At 36.9% G+C, this 21,335-nt stretch overlaps 1 protein-coding gene across 15 annotated transcripts in view; it reads right to left on the minus strand.

Annotated features, from left to right (window-relative positions):
• The window catches only part of LTBP1 (latent transforming growth factor beta binding protein 1), a 392,301-nt gene that overhangs the window by 111,880 nt on the left and 259,086 nt on the right, over positions 1-21,335 (minus strand). For 11 of the 15 annotated variants that reach the window (XM_072770568.1, XM_072770565.1, XM_072770566.1 and 8 more), the window contains 6 exons: positions 19,350-19,517; positions 16,416-16,643; positions 14,287-14,309; positions 11,521-11,620; positions 10,755-10,853; positions 1,018-1,143 (listed from right to left, as the gene is read on the minus strand). In XM_072770568.1, the coding sequence (XP_072626669.1) occupies positions 1,018-1,143; positions 10,755-10,853; positions 11,521-11,620; positions 14,287-14,309; positions 16,416-16,643; positions 19,350-19,517 (744 nt within the window). The remainder of the gene's footprint in view (positions 1-1,017; positions 1,144-10,754; positions 10,854-11,520; positions 11,621-14,286; positions 14,310-16,415; positions 16,644-19,349; positions 19,518-21,335) is intronic. The other 4 variants (XM_072770562.1, XM_072770574.1, XM_072770573.1 and 1 more) reach the window with 1 other exon arrangement.

Below are 21,335 nucleotides of genomic sequence, written 5' to 3' on the forward strand. Positions count from 1 at the left end.
ATGTTGGTGTTTCTGAGAGACAGATTTGGGTCAACGCAGAAGGACCCACCAGATACATGGAGTCCTTAAAGCAATGAAATTCGCTGTGTGACTCCCAGGCCAGCTCAGCAGAGATGGCCAGAAATATTGTGAAAGGGACTCTTTCACTTACTGCACACATGGTTGAAGCTGGACCAGATAATCAACTGCCCCTTTCACCTTTTATATTCTAGGGTTCCAAATAGAATACATTACAGTGTACACGAATTCAAGACAAATAGCTATGGGATAGAGAGGTGGATACTCCTCTTGACCAACCCCACATATATGTACAAAACCAGAAAGCACAATTCACACATCTTGCATAATGGTTAAGGCATATTAAAGTTGTATTAATTGGAATATGCCTTTGTTGCTTTACATTTGCCTTATAACTCTTAGTGCTGAATCTCCTTTTTCTAAAAAAAAGAGAAGTTAAATATAATGTTAATGTAATTGCACTGAAATGATTTCCATAATGCTATCCATCACTGAGATACATTCTTTCCAAAGAACCATGTATGAGATTCTGTGTTTGTAAATTCATTAATAGCTTTGTGCCAGCTTATTTTCAGTTTAGAAGTTGCTTTTAGAAATCAAATTTTATGCACTTACATGAATATAAGCCTTTATTGCTACATATAAATATTATTTTGCTAAATATATGTTAGTAGGTAGCTATTTCTATTATTCTATTATTTTATTCTATGTTTTATTATAATATTTTATTATACATAGAAATCTTTGAAAATTGTTTCATCCTTTTTTTTTTTCACCTTTATCTAACTGTATTACATTTGGCCAGGTAGGTAGCATTGGACCAGGAGATAAGAGCATCTCAGGAGATTAGCTAACCTCTTTTTGGGCTCCCTTAGTTCAGGGACACAAATTTTTAAAAATTAAGCACAATAACAATTCCCATGATAATTACATAAAACATGTTCTTAATGTGTAAACAGTTGATATTTAATAATTTCACCTATCACAAGTATCTCTTACCAACACATTTCCTCTGTTGCTCACTGAACTTGTAGCCCTCGTAGCATATACAGGTATACCTCACAGGCAGGTTAATGCAGTGTCCGGCTCCACAGATATCAGGGTTCACAGTACATTCATTGATTTCTTAAAAATAAACAACAGAGGAAAAAACAGACGTCAACAAAGATTTCATCGCTTTCAAACCATTCCTGTGGATTTCCTGACTAGTGCATTGTCAGGTATGCAATCAGAAGACAAAAGTCATCTCTAATTTATCCAAAGAAAATAAAAACATTAATTCAAAAAGATACACATGGACAGCCTGGGTGGCTCAGCAGTTTGGCGCTGCCTTTGGCCCAGGGCATGATCCTGGAGACCTGGGATCGAGTCCACGTCGGGCTCCCTGCATGGAGCCTGCTTCTCCCTCTGCCTGTGTCTCTGCCTCTCTCTCTGTGTCTCTCATGAATAAATAAATAAAATCTTAAAAAAAAAAAAAGATACACGTACCCTTTTGTTTAGTGCAGCATCACTTACAAAAGCCAATTTCCTTTTTTTTTTTTTTTTTTTTTTTTTTTTTTTTTTACAAAAGCCAATTTCCAACAATTATGTCCAACCTCTTCCAAAATTTCTCATTAATTTTCAAGAAAGATTCACTTATAATCAAAGCCAAACTTCTCAGTGTAACTAACTCACTCTTAATCAGCCAATTTCAACATCACCATATTTATACTGATAGAGTAGAATCTTCTTCCCAATCTTCTCTGCTAAATTCCTCCCTTGTGCTCCTATTGATTCCTGCTTGAGACTTGCTTCTTCTATAAGGCCTGAGCAGATTGGCCCTGAGTCCTCACTTCATTCAGGTACACACCATGGTAGAGGCAGGGTCATAGGAGTCCATGATGGGTGAAGGACCTCAAAATGAGCTTAATTATCAAAAAGATGTAAGATGGCCTTAATTTCCTGAGGATTCAAAAATGGCCTTCTAAGAGGACTTACTCTACTTAGTCTGTTTTCTTTTTTTTTAAAGATTTATTTATTTATTTACCATAGACAGAGAGAGAGAGAGAGAGAGAGAGAGAGGCAGAGACACAGGCGGAGGGAGAAGCAGGCTTCATGCAGGGAGCCCGACATGGGACTCGATCCCGGGACTCCAGGATCGAGCCCTGGGCCAAAGGCAGGCACTAAACCACTGAGCCACCCAGGGATCCCCTACTTAGTCTGTTTTCAATGACTTTTGTAAGGAGTTATAAAGGCATCATGGTGGTAGGGCAGTCCTGCTGGTAGAAGCCCAGGTTTGCAGACAGTGCAAACACAAATCTTGCTGCCTTTTCTTAGCTCAAATATTCAATGTCTCATTTTTTCTGCATGTGAGATAAATGGGAATAATCAGAGCACCAACTTGAGTGTCAGGTTCAAAAAAGATAAACAACGTACACAGCTCAATGTCTAGCACACTATACACGCTCAATAAAAGTTAGCCATTAAAAACTTAAATGTGAGAGCTGAAATCCTGAAAACCCTAAAGGAGAGCACAAGCAATAATTACTCGGACATTAGGCATAGTAACATTTTTCTAGATATGTCCCATGAGGTAAGGAAAATAAAAGCAAAAATAAACTATTGGGACTTTATCAAAATAAAAAGCTCCTGCACAGCAAAGGAAACAATCAACAAAACTAAAATACAACCTACTGAATAGTAGAAAATATTTGCAAATAATATACCTCAATAAGGGTTTAGTTTCCAAAATATATAAAGTGCTTATGTACCTCAACACCAAAAAAACAAATAATCTGCTTAAAAATGGGCAGAAGACACGAAAAGACATTGCTCCAAAGACCTACAGATGCCAACAGACACATGAAAAGATGTTTAACATCACTCCTTATTAGGGAAAATGCAAACCAAAACCACAATTAGATGTCACCTCATACCTACCAGAATGGATAAAATCAACAACACAAGAAACAAGTAGTTGGTGACGATATGGAGAAAAAGGAACCCTTGTGCACTAATGGTGGGAATGCAAACTGGTGCAGCCACTGGTAGAAAATAGTAAGGAGGTTCCTCAAAAAACTAAAAACAGAACTACCATATGATCTACTTATTCCACTACTTGTTATTCACCCAAAGAATCTAAAAACACAAATTCAAAGGGATATATGCACCCCTGTGTTTACTGCAGCATTATTTAAAACAGCCAAACTATGGAAGCAGCCCAAGTGTCGACCTACAGATGAATGGACAAAGAATACACACACACACACACACACAGAAGAATATTATTCAGCTATAAAAAGAACAAAATCTTGCACCTGAAACAACATGGATGGATTCTAGAGAGTATAACACTAAGCAAAATAAGTCTATCAGAGAAAGACAAATATCATTTGATTTCACTTATGTGCAGAATTAAGGGAACAAATGAACAAAGGAAAAAAGGGACCAAGAAAGAGACTTAACTATAGAAAACTGATGGTTACCAAAGGGAAGTTGGATCAGGGGATGAGTAAAATAGGTCGAAAAGGATTGAACGTACACTTGTGATGAGCACTGAGTAATATACAGAATTGTTGAATCACTATAGTGTACACGTGAAACTAATATAATATGGTACAGGTTAATTATACTGGAATTTAAAAATTAAAGAAATTTTAAAAAGGAACTAATTCATCCATATGTTTTAATTTTTTTAATTTACTGATTTAACGGTGAATTATAAATAAATACAATGCCTTTCTGTGTGTACAAAACACCAGCTAGCCATTAACATCATGATTGTAAATGCTGTTCCTTTTGAAGTCATTTATTGCACATTTGTAACAGTGTTACCTTGGACTATTATCCCATGGCCATCACAAAATAAAGAATGTTTAAAAGGCGTGCTGCCATGGGTGAGCCCAAATGCCCAAAGACTGGAGCCTCAAGTACAACCAGTTACAGCAACAGCTTTGTTGGAGGGGTCTGTGGTTTGAGTGAGAAGAAAAACAGGTGTGCTACCATCACCAATAACCTACTATGCATTCTGCAGAAGGATGTGAAAAACAGTGCTTTATTAACAAAGACTCACTATGGAAATGACCTAAATTCGGGCTGAGGTTGTTTTCCAAAACCCAAACCACATTCTTCATCAAGTGTTATTCACTGTGCTGTGACTTTAAGACAACTGGTTCAAGAGATTTGCAAAGTCACTAGACTTTAAAAGCAAGCATAGGAATACAGAGCTGCAGTATCTACTTGAATTCACACATTTACAAACTGCTTATACCGTTAGGGAACCTACTTATGCAAATTTATTATCAGAAAAAGAAATTGGTTTAGTCTGTATAACGTAAAATCCTGGAAAAAATAAAATAACTCAAAAGAGTAAAAACATGGGTAATTAACATAACCGCTTAAACTTAAGTGACTGGCAGTAATGCAAAAAAATGAATTATGAAGCATATACAGCATAATTATATAATCATTGACAGGATAGGAAAATGCTTATTTGTTAAAAAATATAGCTGGTTACAAATACAGAATATAACCTAAATTACAATATACACAGAAAAAAAGACAAGAAAGAAAGCTCAATGTTATGATTATGGGAATTGGTATTTTCTGCTCTATATTTTTCTGCACTCTTTAGTGGAATAGTGTGAAAATCGTATCTCTAACCCTCTATTCCATATTGTAGGTAGATGCCTTCTCTGCAAATTATTGGTATTTACTTTTCTCAATTTTCTTTGTAATTACTGATCTTACTTTAAGAGTTTTCTCTGCCATTTTCTTACAACACAAGAGACATAATGATCAGATTTGCAAAAAGGGAAATTAGAAGATGAATTAATATAGTAGGGACAAGGATTCAAAACAACTTCAAAGGCTATAAGTCTGGAGTTTTCATGCAATGCTTGAGCAGGACTCACTGCCCCAATGCCAGTACATACCAATTTGTTGATTACCAAATATCTGTAACTTCTCAGGCATAGCTTTAGAATGGAAATTTTACATGTGTGAATAAAAACCTTCAAAAATATGTGATGTTTAATTCAAATATAATACATTCTGAGACCACAGTCTGCCAATATATTTAAATAGTTTCTTCTTACATCAGCTCTAAGACAGGAAAAATACTTAAGAATTGTACTCCTTTGTCTTGGGAAATGAAAAGAATATAATGCCCTTTCCTTCCATCCTAGAATCTTAAATAGAAGCTATGAGGGAATAAATATTTATGAGGTAAGTTTGAGGATCTTTAGCTGATTACCTCACAGATAAAGTACATGGAGATACAGCTTAAAAAATGTTGATCACAGTTGGCAGAACATTAACATATGTAAGAAAATGTTACTCTGACACCACTAGAGGGTACTAAGAGATACATCTGAGGAGTGGATTTTGCTAAAATATACTTGATTCCTACCTTGTTTGTCCCATTTTTTATACAAATAATTAATTAAACTCATCAGTTTAGCCTCAGAGCTCCCACCCATCCCTGAGGTAGGACTCCACCCTTCTAAGTGGAAAGAAGAGTTGTAACACCTTCAAAACCCCCTTAGAATTTTTAAAACCAGTCTCCTAACCACCTCTTCCTGTGCTTTCCCCTCCTCTTCTATTAGATTTTCATTCGCTAGGAGGGTTTATTACACAGAAAGGTGAGTCCTGAGGGTATTGTCTTGAAGAAGAATTCAAAAAATTCTCTCATTTTTCCCTTTTTTTTAGGGAAAAAATATTGTATTTTTTATTTTTCTAAGAGGTCACTCATACATAGGGATGTTAACCTGCTCCCACATAATGGATCAATTTATGTTGAAACATTCATTTCCTTGAGCACTGTGTGGATATAAGCACAAAAATTATGGCAAAGCCTCACACAGGAAGCCTTAATTACTGGTCTCCAGGGGACTCTAGTTAATGAAAATGTCTTGTCTTCTTTAGCATGTTTGGTTTCCCAAAGAGATCATGAAGAGACTCTTCCCACCAGACTCACCCCTAATACCCATTACATGTCTCCCGGTCCTCAGGACCACCTGATCTTCTATTCTACATGCCCCTGAAACAATTTCACCTTCACCAGGTCAAGGACTATATTCTGTTTCTTTCACTAGAGTTCCATTTAAAACTTGGAAAAAGAGCCATGACCAAAAGCCAGTGGAAAACCAAATACTCTATTTATCCCAGCAACAAGGCCAACAGTGGATTTAAGAGTTTGGTATCTTTATTATATTTTTAAAAATGAAAAAGCTTTTGGCAAAATACAAAAATGAGTATGCTGACCTTTTGCTTTTTTCATCGGATGATTACTCAAAGTAAATAAATAAGTAAATAAATAAATAAAACCTGGAAATATTAAAGCTTGATAATTTTACATGTAGCAAGGAGCTCATTTTCCATCAGCATACATAGTTCACTGAAGCTGTAATGATGCCGGCAATATGCTTTAGAGACAAACTTTTTAAAGGGAAAAGCTCTGATGAGCAAATGGTTTTTATAATGTTTGGGCTATGATAACTACAAAGGTTTCCACAAGGTAGTCATGGAAGTCAAAGAATACTTTCTGGCTGGTATGCAAGGGCCATTGAGGAAGTTTGGGAAAAGGAGGAGGAAGGCATCAAATGTTAACTCATGGAAAGGTTTACAAACATACCCTGGCTTCCTAACTGCCCTACAATGAGCATAAATTGTCCCACAACAATTGAAGCAGATGTTTCCAGTTTGTAAATATTTGCCAGAGGTTTGATTTTCCAACCTATCCTTGAGCTATTAAGACACTATGCTAAATCAATTTATATGCTGAAATGTATAATCTATTTGGAAACAGTATGCCAATAATGTTGCAAGCCACCAAATCAGCTGCTAAGAGTGAAAAAAATCACACTTATTTCCTGCAAATATGTGGCTCACTTTATAATTAATACATGTCAAAGCGTATATGAAGAAATCTGAAAAGGTTGTATTTCCAACCTCACTACCATAAAGATATCATCCTTAAGCAATGTGGAGCTGATTTTATTTATTTTAGATAAGATTCCTATGTATTATTCTGCTCCTCTCTTTAATTTAGGAGACAAAGTAATAGTGACAAGTAAAATTTATCTCCTCTGTGTTTTAGGGAAAAAAACATTGTATAACATTCCTGACAGAGCCAATCAGATTGCTCCTTCAGTCTATATGTTTGGCTTTCATATCAAACCAATGGGAACATTTATAGCTTGATTTAGATTAACTTTGATACAAAACAGTCTTCTTGTTCTAGTGTAGATTACTGATTATTGTGTAGCTCTAAAGCTGCAACCATTCTAATTCAAAGACTATAATATTCTCCCCATGGATTGCTTCAGATTCTTCTACTATAAGAAGCAGGAACACCTACAAACGTTGGATAAAATTTTAATGTCACTTTGTTCCTGGAAGGAAATATTTGTGCTTCAAACATGTGATAGCAGATGTTAACCCTATATCTCTGCCAAACTCCAATTAAGCTGTCTTCTAACAACTTCATAGAGCACAGCTACCTTTAAAAAAAAAAAATCAGCTCTGTAGTTCAGTTGAAGCTAGGTAATTTCAATTTGCTATTCCTCACACAGCTGCATTTAAGTAGCAAAACTGCATTTATCTAGCCAAACTTAATTAACCTCTACAAAGCTAGTTTGCAAAACGTCTACCCACTGAAGTCAGCCATTATTAAAAAGGCACAAAACTGTATTTATACACTGGAAAAGAGAAATATAGAAATACAGTATTTAGACCTAGTAAATTACAATGTCATGCTGCTATTTTTCTTTTTAATAATGAGGTCAACAGTGAGAAGATCCTTGCCATCCAAGATGGTTTATTACATCTTTGTATATCATGTTGCAGCGCATAGCAAAGTCTCTTATAGAGACTTATAGAGTCTCTCTATAAGAGGCTCTGCTTAATAAAGTGAGCAGATGCATAAATCACTCATAGGGAAGAACTGTTTTAGCCATGGTTATATATAAAAAAAAAAAAATTGTTTCATTGTATCACTCTAGAGGTACTCAGAAGATCTGATATTTCTCTATCACTTAACTCAGTGTTAAGAGTAAAACCAAAGAGCAATTGCCATGCAATTACTGGGGAAGGCTATGGCTCTGGGTACAGGTGCCCTGAACTGATTAAAAATGCATTGTGGTCCATGATGTGACTTAGCACTCGTTTGCAAGTTCATTTCATCTTGGAACATACAGATGCTTTTTAAAAAAAAAAAAAAAAAAAAAGATTTTTTACTTATTTATTTGAGAGAGACAGCACAAGTAGGGTGGAAGGGTAGAGGAAGAGGGAAAAGCAGACACCCCGATGAGCAGGGAACCGGAAGCAGGATTACATCCCAGGACCCTGGGATTATGACTTGAGCCAAAAACAGAAGCTTAACCAACTGAGCCACTCAGGCACCCCAGGTGCTTTATAAACACTTTCCAGGGAACCTGGGTGGCTCAGGTGGTTAGACAGTCAACTCTTAATTTTGGCTCAAGTCATGGTCTTAGGGTCTTGAGATCAAGGCCCCCAACAGGCTCTGCACTGGTCATGGAGCCAGCCTGGGAGTCTCTCTCCCCCTCTCCCTCCCCACCCCACCACCAGCAAGCACCATACCACCCCCACCCCATCTGGCTTGCACATGCACTCTGTCTCTTTCTCTCTCAAAAAAAACAAACAAACACAAAAACAAAAAAAAAAACAAAACAAAACACTTTCCAGTCTGACATCTCAATTCAAATATCTAAGAGAATTTACATCCACATTTTGGAGAAAATTGCAAAAGTTTTTAACATATAAAAATTATATATTTTAAAATATTTTATATTTTTATGTAATTTATGTAATTGTACTGTTTTATAACATAAAACATATATACATATTTAAGGTGTACAATTTGATGTTTCGATATATACACACGTTGTGAAATGATCACTATAATTCATCTAACTTACTAAGCACATTTTTATTTGAATAATTATACATATCATGTTTCTGAGGAAGGAATATTTTAAGAAAGGCTGCAAACTCCTCTATTAGCTCCTCTTGTTATATACTGCCAATCTCATCCTGACCTTAAGTTGGCATGATGCATCTTAGTGATCTTTTTCTGGCCATAAAAATATTTGTCCACTATACAGTATATGGAAAATAATCTACAAGATCCCCAAACCTCTTAGATCCTACTATAAAAAATAATCACTGCTAATATCTGGCATATTTTCTTCCAGTATTTTCTCAATGCATAAGTCTCTTTTATATAACTGGTATAGTTACAGTACAGTACAATCTACATTACAGTAATTAATGTACAGTCTACATTCCTTCATTTTCATATGTTTCATCTTGTGTTCAACAGTATTTTCTGACCATTTTCTGCTAGATTTAAAAAAAATTCTTCTAAAATACTGTATTTGATGGCAGTGTAATGTTTCAATGTATAGATGTAGCATAATGATCTACTTCCCTATAGTTAAATGTTTTTCTCTATTACACCTGATGCCATGGTAAGTATCCATTTATATAAATCATTATCTTAGTCTTCAAGGACATTATTTCCTCACACTAGATATTTTAATATAGGATCACTGAGTCAAAATTCTCAACATTTTTAAAACTCTTGATACATTATGCCAATTTGTGCTTCCCAGAAATGTTGAACCAGTTTACATTCTTTCACAGCAATGTGTTTGGTCTCAATTTTACTCAAGTAAAAATTAAATGTTAATTTGATAATAATTTTTTAATCTGCATTTCTCTGATTACTGTTAGACATTTCCTATTATGTTTTTTCTATAAATTATCTGTTATATTATTTTAATATTTCCTCATTTTTAAAAAAGGTTTTATTTATTTATTTGATAGAGCAAGAGAGCACAAGCAGGGGGAGTGGCAGGCAGAGGGAGAGGGAGAAGCAGGCTCCTCGCTGAGCCGGGAGTCCAATTCAGGGTTTCCTCCCAGGACCCTGGGACCATGACCTGAGCCAAAGGTAGACGCTCAACCAAATGAGTCACCCAGGTGCCCCTTCCCACTTCTCTGTTAGTATTTTTATTGCTAATTTATAAGAGCTCACTATATTTTAAGGATAGTAATTTTTATGCTGATTTGTTTCACATTATCATAAATGTTCATGTGTCACTGATTAAAATTATTATAAAGAATTTTGAAAATATATAAAAATACATCAAAGAACAAAGATTATGACCCTATTAACTGGTGATAGTTGAACACTTTGATGCACTGTATCTTTTTCTGTGTTTGTAAACATTAAAAAAAAAAAAGTTGAAATCATTTGTGTTCTGCATCGCTTATTGTTTTCTTTTTTTAATAATTTATTTATTTACTCATGAGAGACACACAGAGAGAAAGGAAGAGACACGGACAGAGGGAGAAGCAGGCTCCATGCGGGGAGCCTGATATGAGACTCAATCCCAGGACTCCAGGATCACGCCCTGGGCCAAAGGCGGTGCTAAACCACTGAGCCACCCAGGATGCCCTGCATTGCTTATTGTGCCATAAGTATCTCCTCAAGACAGTAAATATTTTTTTTACAACATTAATAGCTATGTGATATTTCACTGTATATGTACCATAATTTATTTAAACATTCCTCCTTTTTAACAGTATTTAGATTATTTCCAAATATTTGCTGTTATCACTAACCCTGCCATGAGCGCTATCTTATACATCTGATACAATTTTGATAGTCCATTCAAAAGGAAGCTCTCCCTCATGTCTCCTGCACAGGCTGTATAACATAATACCACACCCACCTGTTACTTGCGTAGGTGCAATCACTTGGCTGGCACTCGATGTAGAAGCTTCAGGAGCTATTTCTACAGGCACAGGAGGTGACGTTTTTTCAATAACTACTGTATGAGGAAGGAAAGGATGGAAAAATTAAAGTCTGTTAGATGTTTTAAGATCCCATCCCAAAATGCAAGCATAATTTAAGTCTAATAGCATATCACAATTGTACTCGGATAATTAAGGACTCTTATAGATCCCTGAAGCTCGTGGTATTCAACATTAGCAAGAATATATGAGAACAATTCAGAAGCCAAGAAAAATGACCCTTCATCAAATGATGACCCTCAAAAACATTCTAATAATATGTACCTACTCCTGGCCATAGAAAATTGTGAGAATCTTATCTTCCTTTTACCATTCTAAAACTTACATGACCAACCCCACACTAACATTATAAGTATATTAAGATACTTAAGTATATGTTTCATATGGCACTTCACTTACGCATTCTAATGATTTATTGAATTTTTTTTAAAAGATTTTTCTTTATTTATTTGGCACAGAGAGAAAGCACAAGCAGGGGGAGGGAGAAGCAGGCTCCCTGCAGAGGACTCGATCCCAGGACCCGGGAATCATGACCTAAACTGAAGGCAGACAGACGTTTAACCAACTGGGCCACCCAGGTGCTCCAATTTATCAAACTTTAAAATCAAAGACAAAAGAATCCTTATCTTAGTCTTTTATTTGTTCATAATACACTTGTGAATAGCACAGATCAAGAGAGGTTACCTGGAAACTGTGGATGTAGATGAATAGTTGAGATGCCTGGAGAGAGCTGAGGTTGACCAGGCTCAAGTTTGGTTTTCTCTTGATCCAATGAAGGTATTTCCTGGATTGGTTGTATTAATAAGAAAAAAGAGAGAGAGAACTGAAAGTAGGAATTATTTTTAGTTTTCACATTATTACTATCTTATTTAATTCTACTCTTAAGACGGCACCAACCATCACAGGACACTGAACAACAACCTGCGCAATCCTGTGCGAAAAAATACCTATTTGCAGTGTTGTTGTGCCACTGCTGTAGCAAGCCTTTGATTTCCACAGCAGTGCTGACCCATGTACACACCCTTATCCATTTCCCAGGGGCCCACAGGAAAAGGTCCTATCAGACACTTTAAACAAATGTGTTGGCTCAGGGGCCCACATCTGGTCTCAAATAAGGTAACATCAACCCCAAAGGAGAACTAGACTGTCATCTCCTTGACATGTGGCTCTGCCCTAGGAAGATGACCAGCCACAGTACGCATAGTAAATAATGGGTATAGCACATGTGTCATAACCAAAAACACATAGTACATTAAAATATTTTAAGCTAGGCAGTCATTAAGGCCTTTCTGAACCTCCCATCTAGTAACTTTGCACCTCCAGCTCTCAGCAGAGTGGTAGTCAAGCAGAGCGACAAAAAAAAAAAAAAAAAAAAGGGTGGGGGTGGGGGGACTCCAAGAATGCACCAGCGGCCTCCTCATGCATCCTGTTGCCCAATCCTGTCCTCGAGACCAGAGGTGAAGAAAGAGACTGGCACCTGTGGCTCAGCTTCCAGTTCCAGCCACCCAGGACTCCTGTAGGCTCTTTCATTTTTCCTTCCAAGCCCTACCCATCTGCACTGCTCTTTACATCTGTTGACCTTTCCATACCCACAGCCCCAGTCTGGACTCTCTCTCTCTTTCTCTCTCCTATTTATTCTAATCATCTAACTGGTCTCTTAAACTCCCTCTGCTCGCTGGTTCAGTTAATCCTGCTGTGATTTATCTTCCAGAAATACTGAGCACTTAACTACTTTTTCCCCTTCTTCTTAAGAATACAGACTAGTCTTTTACTACCTATTAAAGTGATTTCAGTCTCAACTGCAGCCCATGGTCAAGGCCAGCAAGGAGCAGACCGTCATTAGATGTTTATGCACTCCTGGAACTCAGACAGAATTTCCCCCATCAGCATGGGGCAGCAGACTTTCCAATCAATGGGAAGTCTTCTCCACTTGACAAGTAGAGTCCAAGAGAGGAGCACAGTATTCCGCCACCGATGAAAACAGCAGTTTGGATCCCAACCCTTCCAAAGCAGGCCCAAGTTCTTTTCTAATCAAGCCTCTCATGCCCCTCTAAAGGACCTCTTGCTGTCTTCTCTGCTGCACCTATAATTTCCCACCCACGGGCTACCCTGCTTTCTCTTCATCAATATTTGTATCATGAGATCTTTGCAAGGAGTCAAGCCTGCAAAGACTATGAGTACATTCCTCCCGCTGCCTCATCTCCAAAAAATTTACAGTGTGAGTATACAAGAAAACGTTCAAGCCTTCTTTCAGATCCTAATGAGAGTTACCATAAACTCAATCATCGGCAGCGAAGAAGACAGAGGTTATTAAACAAGATGAGGTTATCAGGGACCTGGCAGGCCTGCTCATGCACTAATGATTCCTTCCACAGATCAAACAGAACTGAATTCAAAAATCGACAAAACTGCAAACTACTGCATACCACTGACCTTTAGAAACAGTATCCAGGAGCTGCACACGTGCATATAAAATATGCATATGTGCTGTACTTCTTTTGGGGTCAACATAACAACAGTCTTCTTTGTTGGGTGCTGTTACTCTAAAATCCTACTTCTTTGTTGTCTGGATTCTTTTCAGCACTTATGTTAGAACTCTGAAGTTATTCTAGCCTGTATTCATAAGCTAAATATTTTAAAAACTATTTATAATAATCTATATGTGTTCATGACATCTAAATTCTAACAATTATTCTTGTCTACTGAGTGACACATAAATGTATGAAGATTTAATGATCTAATTTTCATGCTATTAAAGAATCAAAGACTCAGATGGGGAACAATATTACACAAATAGGACTTAAATCCAGCCAATTTCTATCTTTCCTGTGAATAAATCTCACAACTCATGGTCCCATTTTATGCCCAAAAACCCAAGAGGCTGATTAAATTTCTCTCCGAAATTTCTAAGAACCAATATTCTGGTATTGGATTATAACTTCCAAGGGTAAGCTCTGTTCTTATTTTAATGTAATCAAACATGCATGTTAAATTTTAGTTGAATTAAGAAGTACTTTGCTCAATATATATGCACCCTAAGAATTTACAAGTGCAAACATACATCAGAACCTTTCTTTCCACCCACAATCAAGGCCATGAACTGACTCAAATTCTGTTTAAGCCCTGATTCTATTGGTCCCACCTTTTTCTCTTTCTAGAATTTAAGTTCCATGAGAACCAGGAGTTTGGTCTCATTTGATCACTATTATTTTCCTAGCACTCAGGATAGTGCCAGTTACATAGCAGGTGCTCAATAAATATCTCTTGAATGAATGCTGTATTTCCTCAAACCAAATAATGAATAATAGGCATGTTGCTGTACTTAATTCTAAAAAATAAAATCCACATGTACTCTAAAAGAAAATCATTTTGACAGTAAAAAAAATTTTAAAAATTTTTAAAAAAGAGAGAAAGAGAGAGAGAGAGACTTGCAAATAATGAATAAATTACCTTTTCAGGGGGTGCAGTCGCCACTAAAGCCAAAAAAGAAAGGAGGACATTAGTACAATTTAGGTCAATCCACCACATAGTTAAATTTTTAAAAAGCAATAAAAGTCCACTATTACTCCAAAAGAATTAAGAGTCATAATCAAATGCAGAATTATGGTCATCTACCATTTTGGAGAATTTTACACATGACCAACAGAAAACCTATCCATGCTGTATCATTCCTTAACTACAAAAGTTCAGTTAGATGTGATGAAATTCTTTCCAACTCCCTCATTAACTGAAAAGGTTAAAGGAAACAATACTTTCTGGTACATTATTTTATGCCTAATCTCAATTTCACAGAACTTTCCACATCAAAAAATTTTCATTAATTGGCCACGTACTTATTCTTAGCATAATATATAATGTTTGAAATACTTTCTGAGGATGTTAATATTAAAAAAGCAAGCCACTTATTTCAATAAAAGATCGAAGAATGGGTACTGTACTCCTAATCTTTATTGAAGCCCTGTGAGTATTGTCAGTAAGATAAGCTAACTAAATTAGAGGGAAAGAAATCACAAGCCCATAAAATTTAATTAGAGATTAGCATCAATATGATGAACAAATTACAAATTACACAATCATAATACTATTGTGAGGCAGTGGTAGTGGTTCTGCTTTTGTATTTAGGAAGACTTGCTTCTCATTCATCAGTCCTTAGTGTTAGTCCTCAAGCCTATGGTGAACAATTAGTAGGATTTTCCTCATTAATCATTGTCTCCATAAACATGAGTGTACAGTTCTGGTAGGTGCTTAACTCCCAAAAACAATCAGAGCACAGATAGCTTATCACTGCTGCTATATTCTTGTGGTTGGAAAACCCAACTAAATCATCTGTCCTGCCTAACCCACCAAGAAAGTCTTGAGGCAGAACCTGGACCAAAGCCCATTTCCTCCTGCCTGTGCAGAGGATGAGTAGTTGCAAACATCTGGCCATTATAACCAAGTGTATAGGAGCAAACTGGTCAATACCATCAATTCTACTTGAGGTCCTACCGGCTCTGCCTAACAGGAAGTGCAACAAGTGGGAGAGTGAAATAAAACAGGCTAGAACACAGAAAGATTCAGAGCCCTGAAAAAAGACCTCTCCAGAAGACAGCTTTGCCAAGCTCCTGCCTCTCCAGTAACCTAGATACTTTCTCTCCTCACAAAATCCATAAATGGGAACCCTCAATTCTGACCTAATAAACTGTGAGAAGCCAACAGGAGCTTCATTAAAGAAAATATATATTCCACACAAATCTAAAACTTTTATTCCTCCTATCTGGGGCAAAAACTTTTGTGATAATAATGATATTCAAGGAATTGAACATACTGGCTTATATAAAGACACAGTCAAGGTCAGTTCTTGGAATTGGCATAGCCACTTTCTTGGAAAAAATGTGCTCCTTGGCCCCAATACATACCCTTTATAAGACATCTGGCAAGCCATATCCCCTCTATAGGTCTCAGGTTTCTCAGAAAGTCAATGAAAGGACTGCATGAAGTGATTTCCAAGATCCTTTTGATGGACTCTCCTATTCTCCTTCATTTGCCACCCCCCCACCCCCATTACCCCTGTCTGTTGTCCTCTATTTTATGGAAGCTCAATCAGTGCTTTAACTTAAGTCTCTGGATTCCACTTTGTAAAATACATAAATATTTATTAAATGATTCTCTAGGCAAAAAAATGAATTAAGGCTATTCCCTAAAGGATCTAAATTAACTCTTCAAGAATAAACAGCAAGAAAAAGTAGCCCCAAGCATGTCCTGAGATCACCATGGAATATCGTTACCTGCTGCAAACACATTACTCTACAGCAGTGGTTGCCAATCAGAGGTCATTTTGCCCCACGGGGACATTTGGCAGGGCTGGACACCTTTCTGGTTGTAACAACTGGGGGGTGGGGGCACTACTTGCATTTAAAAGTCAGAGGCCAAGGAGGTTACTAAACATCCTACCACATAGAAAGAAGCCCCTCACTAAGAATTATCCTGAAATATCAGTAGTGCTGAAATTAAAAATCTTATTCTAGAAAGATTATGAACAGGGAAACTAAAGACACATAAGACAGAGGGCTGGGGCCATGATCTATTTCCACTCTCACCTTCTGGCTCCGCCACTCCTGGCCCGTGTTCCCGGGAGAAGGTCAGGGCCTCCACTGGCTCTTCCTTGGCTGGGAGAGGTGGAGGATGAGTACTTTTAGCAACAGGTTGAGTGTTCTTTGGCTTGACAAATACAGGTCCTTTACCTACATGGTGATGGATTGGCCTGCGTCTATGAACGCCAGAAACCGTATAACCCATTCCACCAGGACAGATTTCCTTAAAAGCAGCTAGATTTGGGATGGGAAAATATTCCTTTTAAAAATCTAAAAGTGCAAACTTATACAGAGGAAAATATCATGATGAGTATTTCTTAATAAATCATCATTAATATAGTTACATTTGAAAACTTCAAAAACAGATGCATAATGCTTGAATTTGTTAAACTTGCACATTTACAGAAAAAAACAATTCTTTTTTTTACTCAACATTTCTCCATCTGTTAATTCCTTATCAGCATTATATATATAGCATATATAGCATAGAGAGAGCATATATTTATATAGATTATATATATTAGCAACCAATTAGGAAATATTATATATACATATTTTATATTTAATTTTCTCTATCATATATATCACATATATGAAATATATGTAATATATATTAGGAGGTTTTTATGTACAGAAGATACTATATATATTATATATATCTCATAGGGTGTAAGATCAGCAAACTCCAGACTTTCTTATTTTCCTCCTGCTTTGATGTAATTTCATTAGTTATTAACAAGGAACTCAGTAACATCTCTCTAAGCTAGATGACTAGCATGAAGGTTAAAAAAGAAAAATCCATCACTAGTCAGGGAAATGAGATGCCGAAATCTCCATAATTTGTTTCTAGTTGAGGAATCCAAAGGACTCAGCCAGAATGGAGTGTATCAGCTGATATGCTGAAGTTGGTTAAGAAAAGGAAGTGTTTTTCAAGACAGTCTCAGGATAGTGAGAACAAATCCAGCAAAGACATACTAAAGAGATGATGGATAAAAGTCAAGCACAACAGGACATGCCAAGTCAGGATGGAGTTATTTTCAAAAAACGGGATGAGTAGGCAACAGCCTGATCTTGACCAGCTGGCTTAATTATCCAGAGGACAAGGAGATGTTCTGTGCCCTGGGACTGTGATCCTCGCCAGGAAAGTGGTCTTGCCTGGGGTTTTTTTTTTTTTTTTTTTTTTTTCCTTTTTAAAAAAAAGGTAGACTGGGCACATGGGATTTGCTAACCTCCACTGCATCATCTCCAGGAATAAGTCAAGGAGAAAGACAGGGGTGGCAAGGCAGTGTGTGGCCTAAGGAGGAAAATCCACCTAATGCCTTTGGTGTTGGTGTTGGAGGCAAGTTACCAAAAGCAGACACTAAGGAGCTTATGGTCAACTTTTTTATTTCTACTTTTCAAATTGAAAGTAAAATAAGTCATTTCTTACTCCTACTAAACAAGAGCTCTCCTATTGAATGTTCTGGACCTAAAATTAGTTCTCAATTGAAAGGAAACTAAAGTCCTCCTTGAAGCATGCTAAAATATCGTTTTTCTAAGGATCACACATTAAATGGTGGAACCTCTTCTTAAATTTAACTATGACATACAATTCTTACTGGAAAGAACAGATGTTTCCAGAATAAAACATGTTTTCCTATCAAATATTTGCAGTATTAATGAATTAAATGCTATGAAAATCACATATAACAAAAAATTGGTTAAGTACAAAAAGTCTGTCTTCAAAATTATTTTCAAATTTAGTTACTGTATGTTATGGAGAAGTAGCCCTCTGCTGGATTCACCATCTTGATTAATGCTTCATCTAAGAGTTTCAAAGCTATTAAAATTGAACTTGAAGAGGAATGGGCCTATCAATTATGAAGATCACTTATTTCATGGATTATTATCTTTTAATAACCAGTAGTTTAGATCTCACAGATGGATAGTAGGCCCTTTTGGAGGTGTCTAAAATTATCCAGTCTACCAAAATACTGTCAACATTAAACTATCCTCTACCTTACCAATTCTTTTCGATCCTCAGTACCAACAAAGGTGGATTGTGAGATTTAAGTTTATATTTAAGCCTTGTCTGCTGCCATGTAAGCTATAGCTTTGAGACATTCAGTAGTCCTGTGAGAGTTTGTGCACTTCCCTAAGTGGGAAGCATCTTATCAAATAAGCACCTGACTAGACTTTTTTTATGGCCACCACATGTTCATGAAATAGGGATCACTTCTCCTTTGATTATTATCAAAGTATTCATAGGGTGTGTTTCTTTCTCTTCCATTTGATTCTGTTTGATCTTGCTTGAGAAGTTGAGGATTTCTTGGGAGAAGTAAGGTACTGAGAGAAATATATTGACCCTTTTAGGGCATTAGGTAAATATGTACACCAAACTAAAGTATAAAGAATTGTCAACTTCCACAGAGATTCTGACTTGAAGTTTCTCAGTGCACTGGCAGGATCTGCCTGAGTTAGTAATCTTCATAGCACAAATTCAATCATGAAGATAATTCCCTCCATTTCCAAGTGGAAAAAGTGACAAGCTCATGTTCAACCAGTGAGTGAGTGAGTCAACCCACGTAGGGGCTTGTGACCATGCACCTGACATGTGACCAGTATTTAGGACAGAGCCTGGCTCAGCAAGGGCCTCTGGTCTCTTTACACTTTTAAACACTAGACTTAGGGTCCTAGAAGATGAGGATACAAAGTAATGGCTTTTCATAACATTCAAGAGGAAGTCAATGTTACACAGAAACAGGAAAATCTCTGTATGTAGTATTTTCCATTGATTCAACCTTCCATGGTCACGTTTGTACAAAACTGTTAAAAAATACACTGTATTATCAACACAGAAATTAAAAGTTGGAAACTAAAAATAACGCATGCTGCCAAAGTCCTCCTGTGTCCTTATGTGGCTTAGGAAGGAATATGAGCATACAGCTGGTCATGTCTTACCTGTGCCTGGAAGGGGACATTTCTCACAGTGTGGGCCCCAGGCCTTCCCCACACTACAACAGCAGAGCTGCTTGGTGAGGTGAACAGACAGAGGGTGCATACACTGCCTTCCAGAACTGACAAGACGGTAACAGGGCCCCTTCTCTTCAGAGATCACGGGGGTATCCGCTGAAGCAGAGAGATAAGGCCTGATGTCACCCAAGAAACAACAAAAGGCTAGATCGACTTTTCCTGTTATAGTAAAACGAACCTTAAAATCTGGATGAGACACCATACTTTGGAATAACTTTGTATAGATTTAGGGCATCACCTTTCCTGATTCAGTCAGTTTACCAAATTAGTTTTAGAATCAGGGCCCCAAATGTCTCTTCCCTGTCTGGTCCCTTCTTCCATTCTAGCAAGCATTAGATCAGGTATGGGTGCATGAAATTAAAAAAAAAAAAAAAAAACAATTTCAACCAAAATCAGCTGCCTGACTAAACCTAGGTACCTATTATCAAAATCATGATCTCATTTTCTTGTATTTAGCCATAATAGAGGTATTTCTAGGGCAGAGTTTAGTGAATAATCAGGCATGGTGAAAATCAGGAACTCAACATAGTTGATGCTGAAAGCCAGCTGTTGCCCTTCTCACTTTAAGGACAATGAGAGGTTGCAGGGCATTGCTGTAGGCCCATCAACAGTGGATGAGACGCAGGGAACAGCTTCTGACCTGCCATGCCACATAAGACAGTACACCAGAAAGGCAATGGTATGTTCAGTCCCTTAGAAAACATGCAAAAGCACACCAGTCCATAAGCATCCAATACCTAAATCCTATTCCTGATTTTTCCAAGTATAGTAGATAAGACTTTGTTAATCTAACAGCCAGACACTCTACTGAGCACATAAAGCAAATAGGATAAGACACAATCCTGCTTGTGAGAAGTTCATTTTCTAATGTAAATGAGGGTGGAGTATATTCTTCAGGGCCGACTCTAGGCCAAGCCAAAATGCTGGATAGACCAGGCTTGATGGGCCCCTCTACGTCTCTTCTCCCATTCCAACCAAAATTCTTCTCTACTCTATCACTATTCAGATGAGAGTTTTCCAATTTGCCTTTCCCTTAACTAATTATTCTAGCTCCTGCTGCTTCCAAAATCACCTTCCCTTCCTGTTCAGATCTCAATTTTAATCATACTAACTGACATCTTAATTAGACACTATAAGAAAAAAACTGATAAAATTATAATATGCTCTGAATTATGGAGTTTTTTTTACCCACAGATTGGAAGGCTATTCATAAGGGGTAATTCATTACACACTACATTGATTATTTTAAAATATGGCACACATCATCATATAGTCTCTTGAGTCCTAAGGTTTTATGCTACACTAAAAGAAACCAGTATTGCCAAAAGATTTATAAAGAATAAGTAGAAATGGGTATGGGATAGAGTACTGAGGAGCAATAACAAAGGTACTGACAAGTTCCTATATGTAGACACATTGAAAGAGTGGTTTTTGCAGATTCTATTTTTGCAAGATGCAAAGCTAAGATTTAGGTGGAAAGATTCAGGCACTCTCCATAGATGGAAACACATTTCAGGAGTGTAAAACCTACTGGAAATGCCACATAAGGCAGTCAGGAACATAAATCTTTCTTTTCTTAGCTAGAGGTATAGAAATCCTCCAACATAATAAACATAAAGCTCCCTACTCTCGTCTTGAATCATCACTATATAGCCACTGTTGATGGTGCCCCCACTTACAAAACCAATGTATGAAGGAAAGATGCTATGGTTCTCTTATTTGGGCTCCCCAGTGGTGTATCAAGGAACTTAATTATAGGGCTATACTATAAATCCAGATCATGCCTTCAAAGACATGCTTCCACACACAAATGATAAATATCAATAAGCAGATACAAATTAATCTGGCACTTAGAGGAAGATGAAAGATATAAGATTTGAGAAGATGGCATATAGCTAGCCTGTTTTCAGCTCC

The sequence above is a fragment of the Canis lupus genome, chromosome 12 (assembly GCF_048164855.1).
Source record: "Canis lupus baileyi chromosome 12, mCanLup2.hap1, whole genome shotgun sequence".
Lineage (NCBI taxonomy): Eukaryota > Metazoa > Chordata > Mammalia > Carnivora > Canidae > Canis > Canis lupus.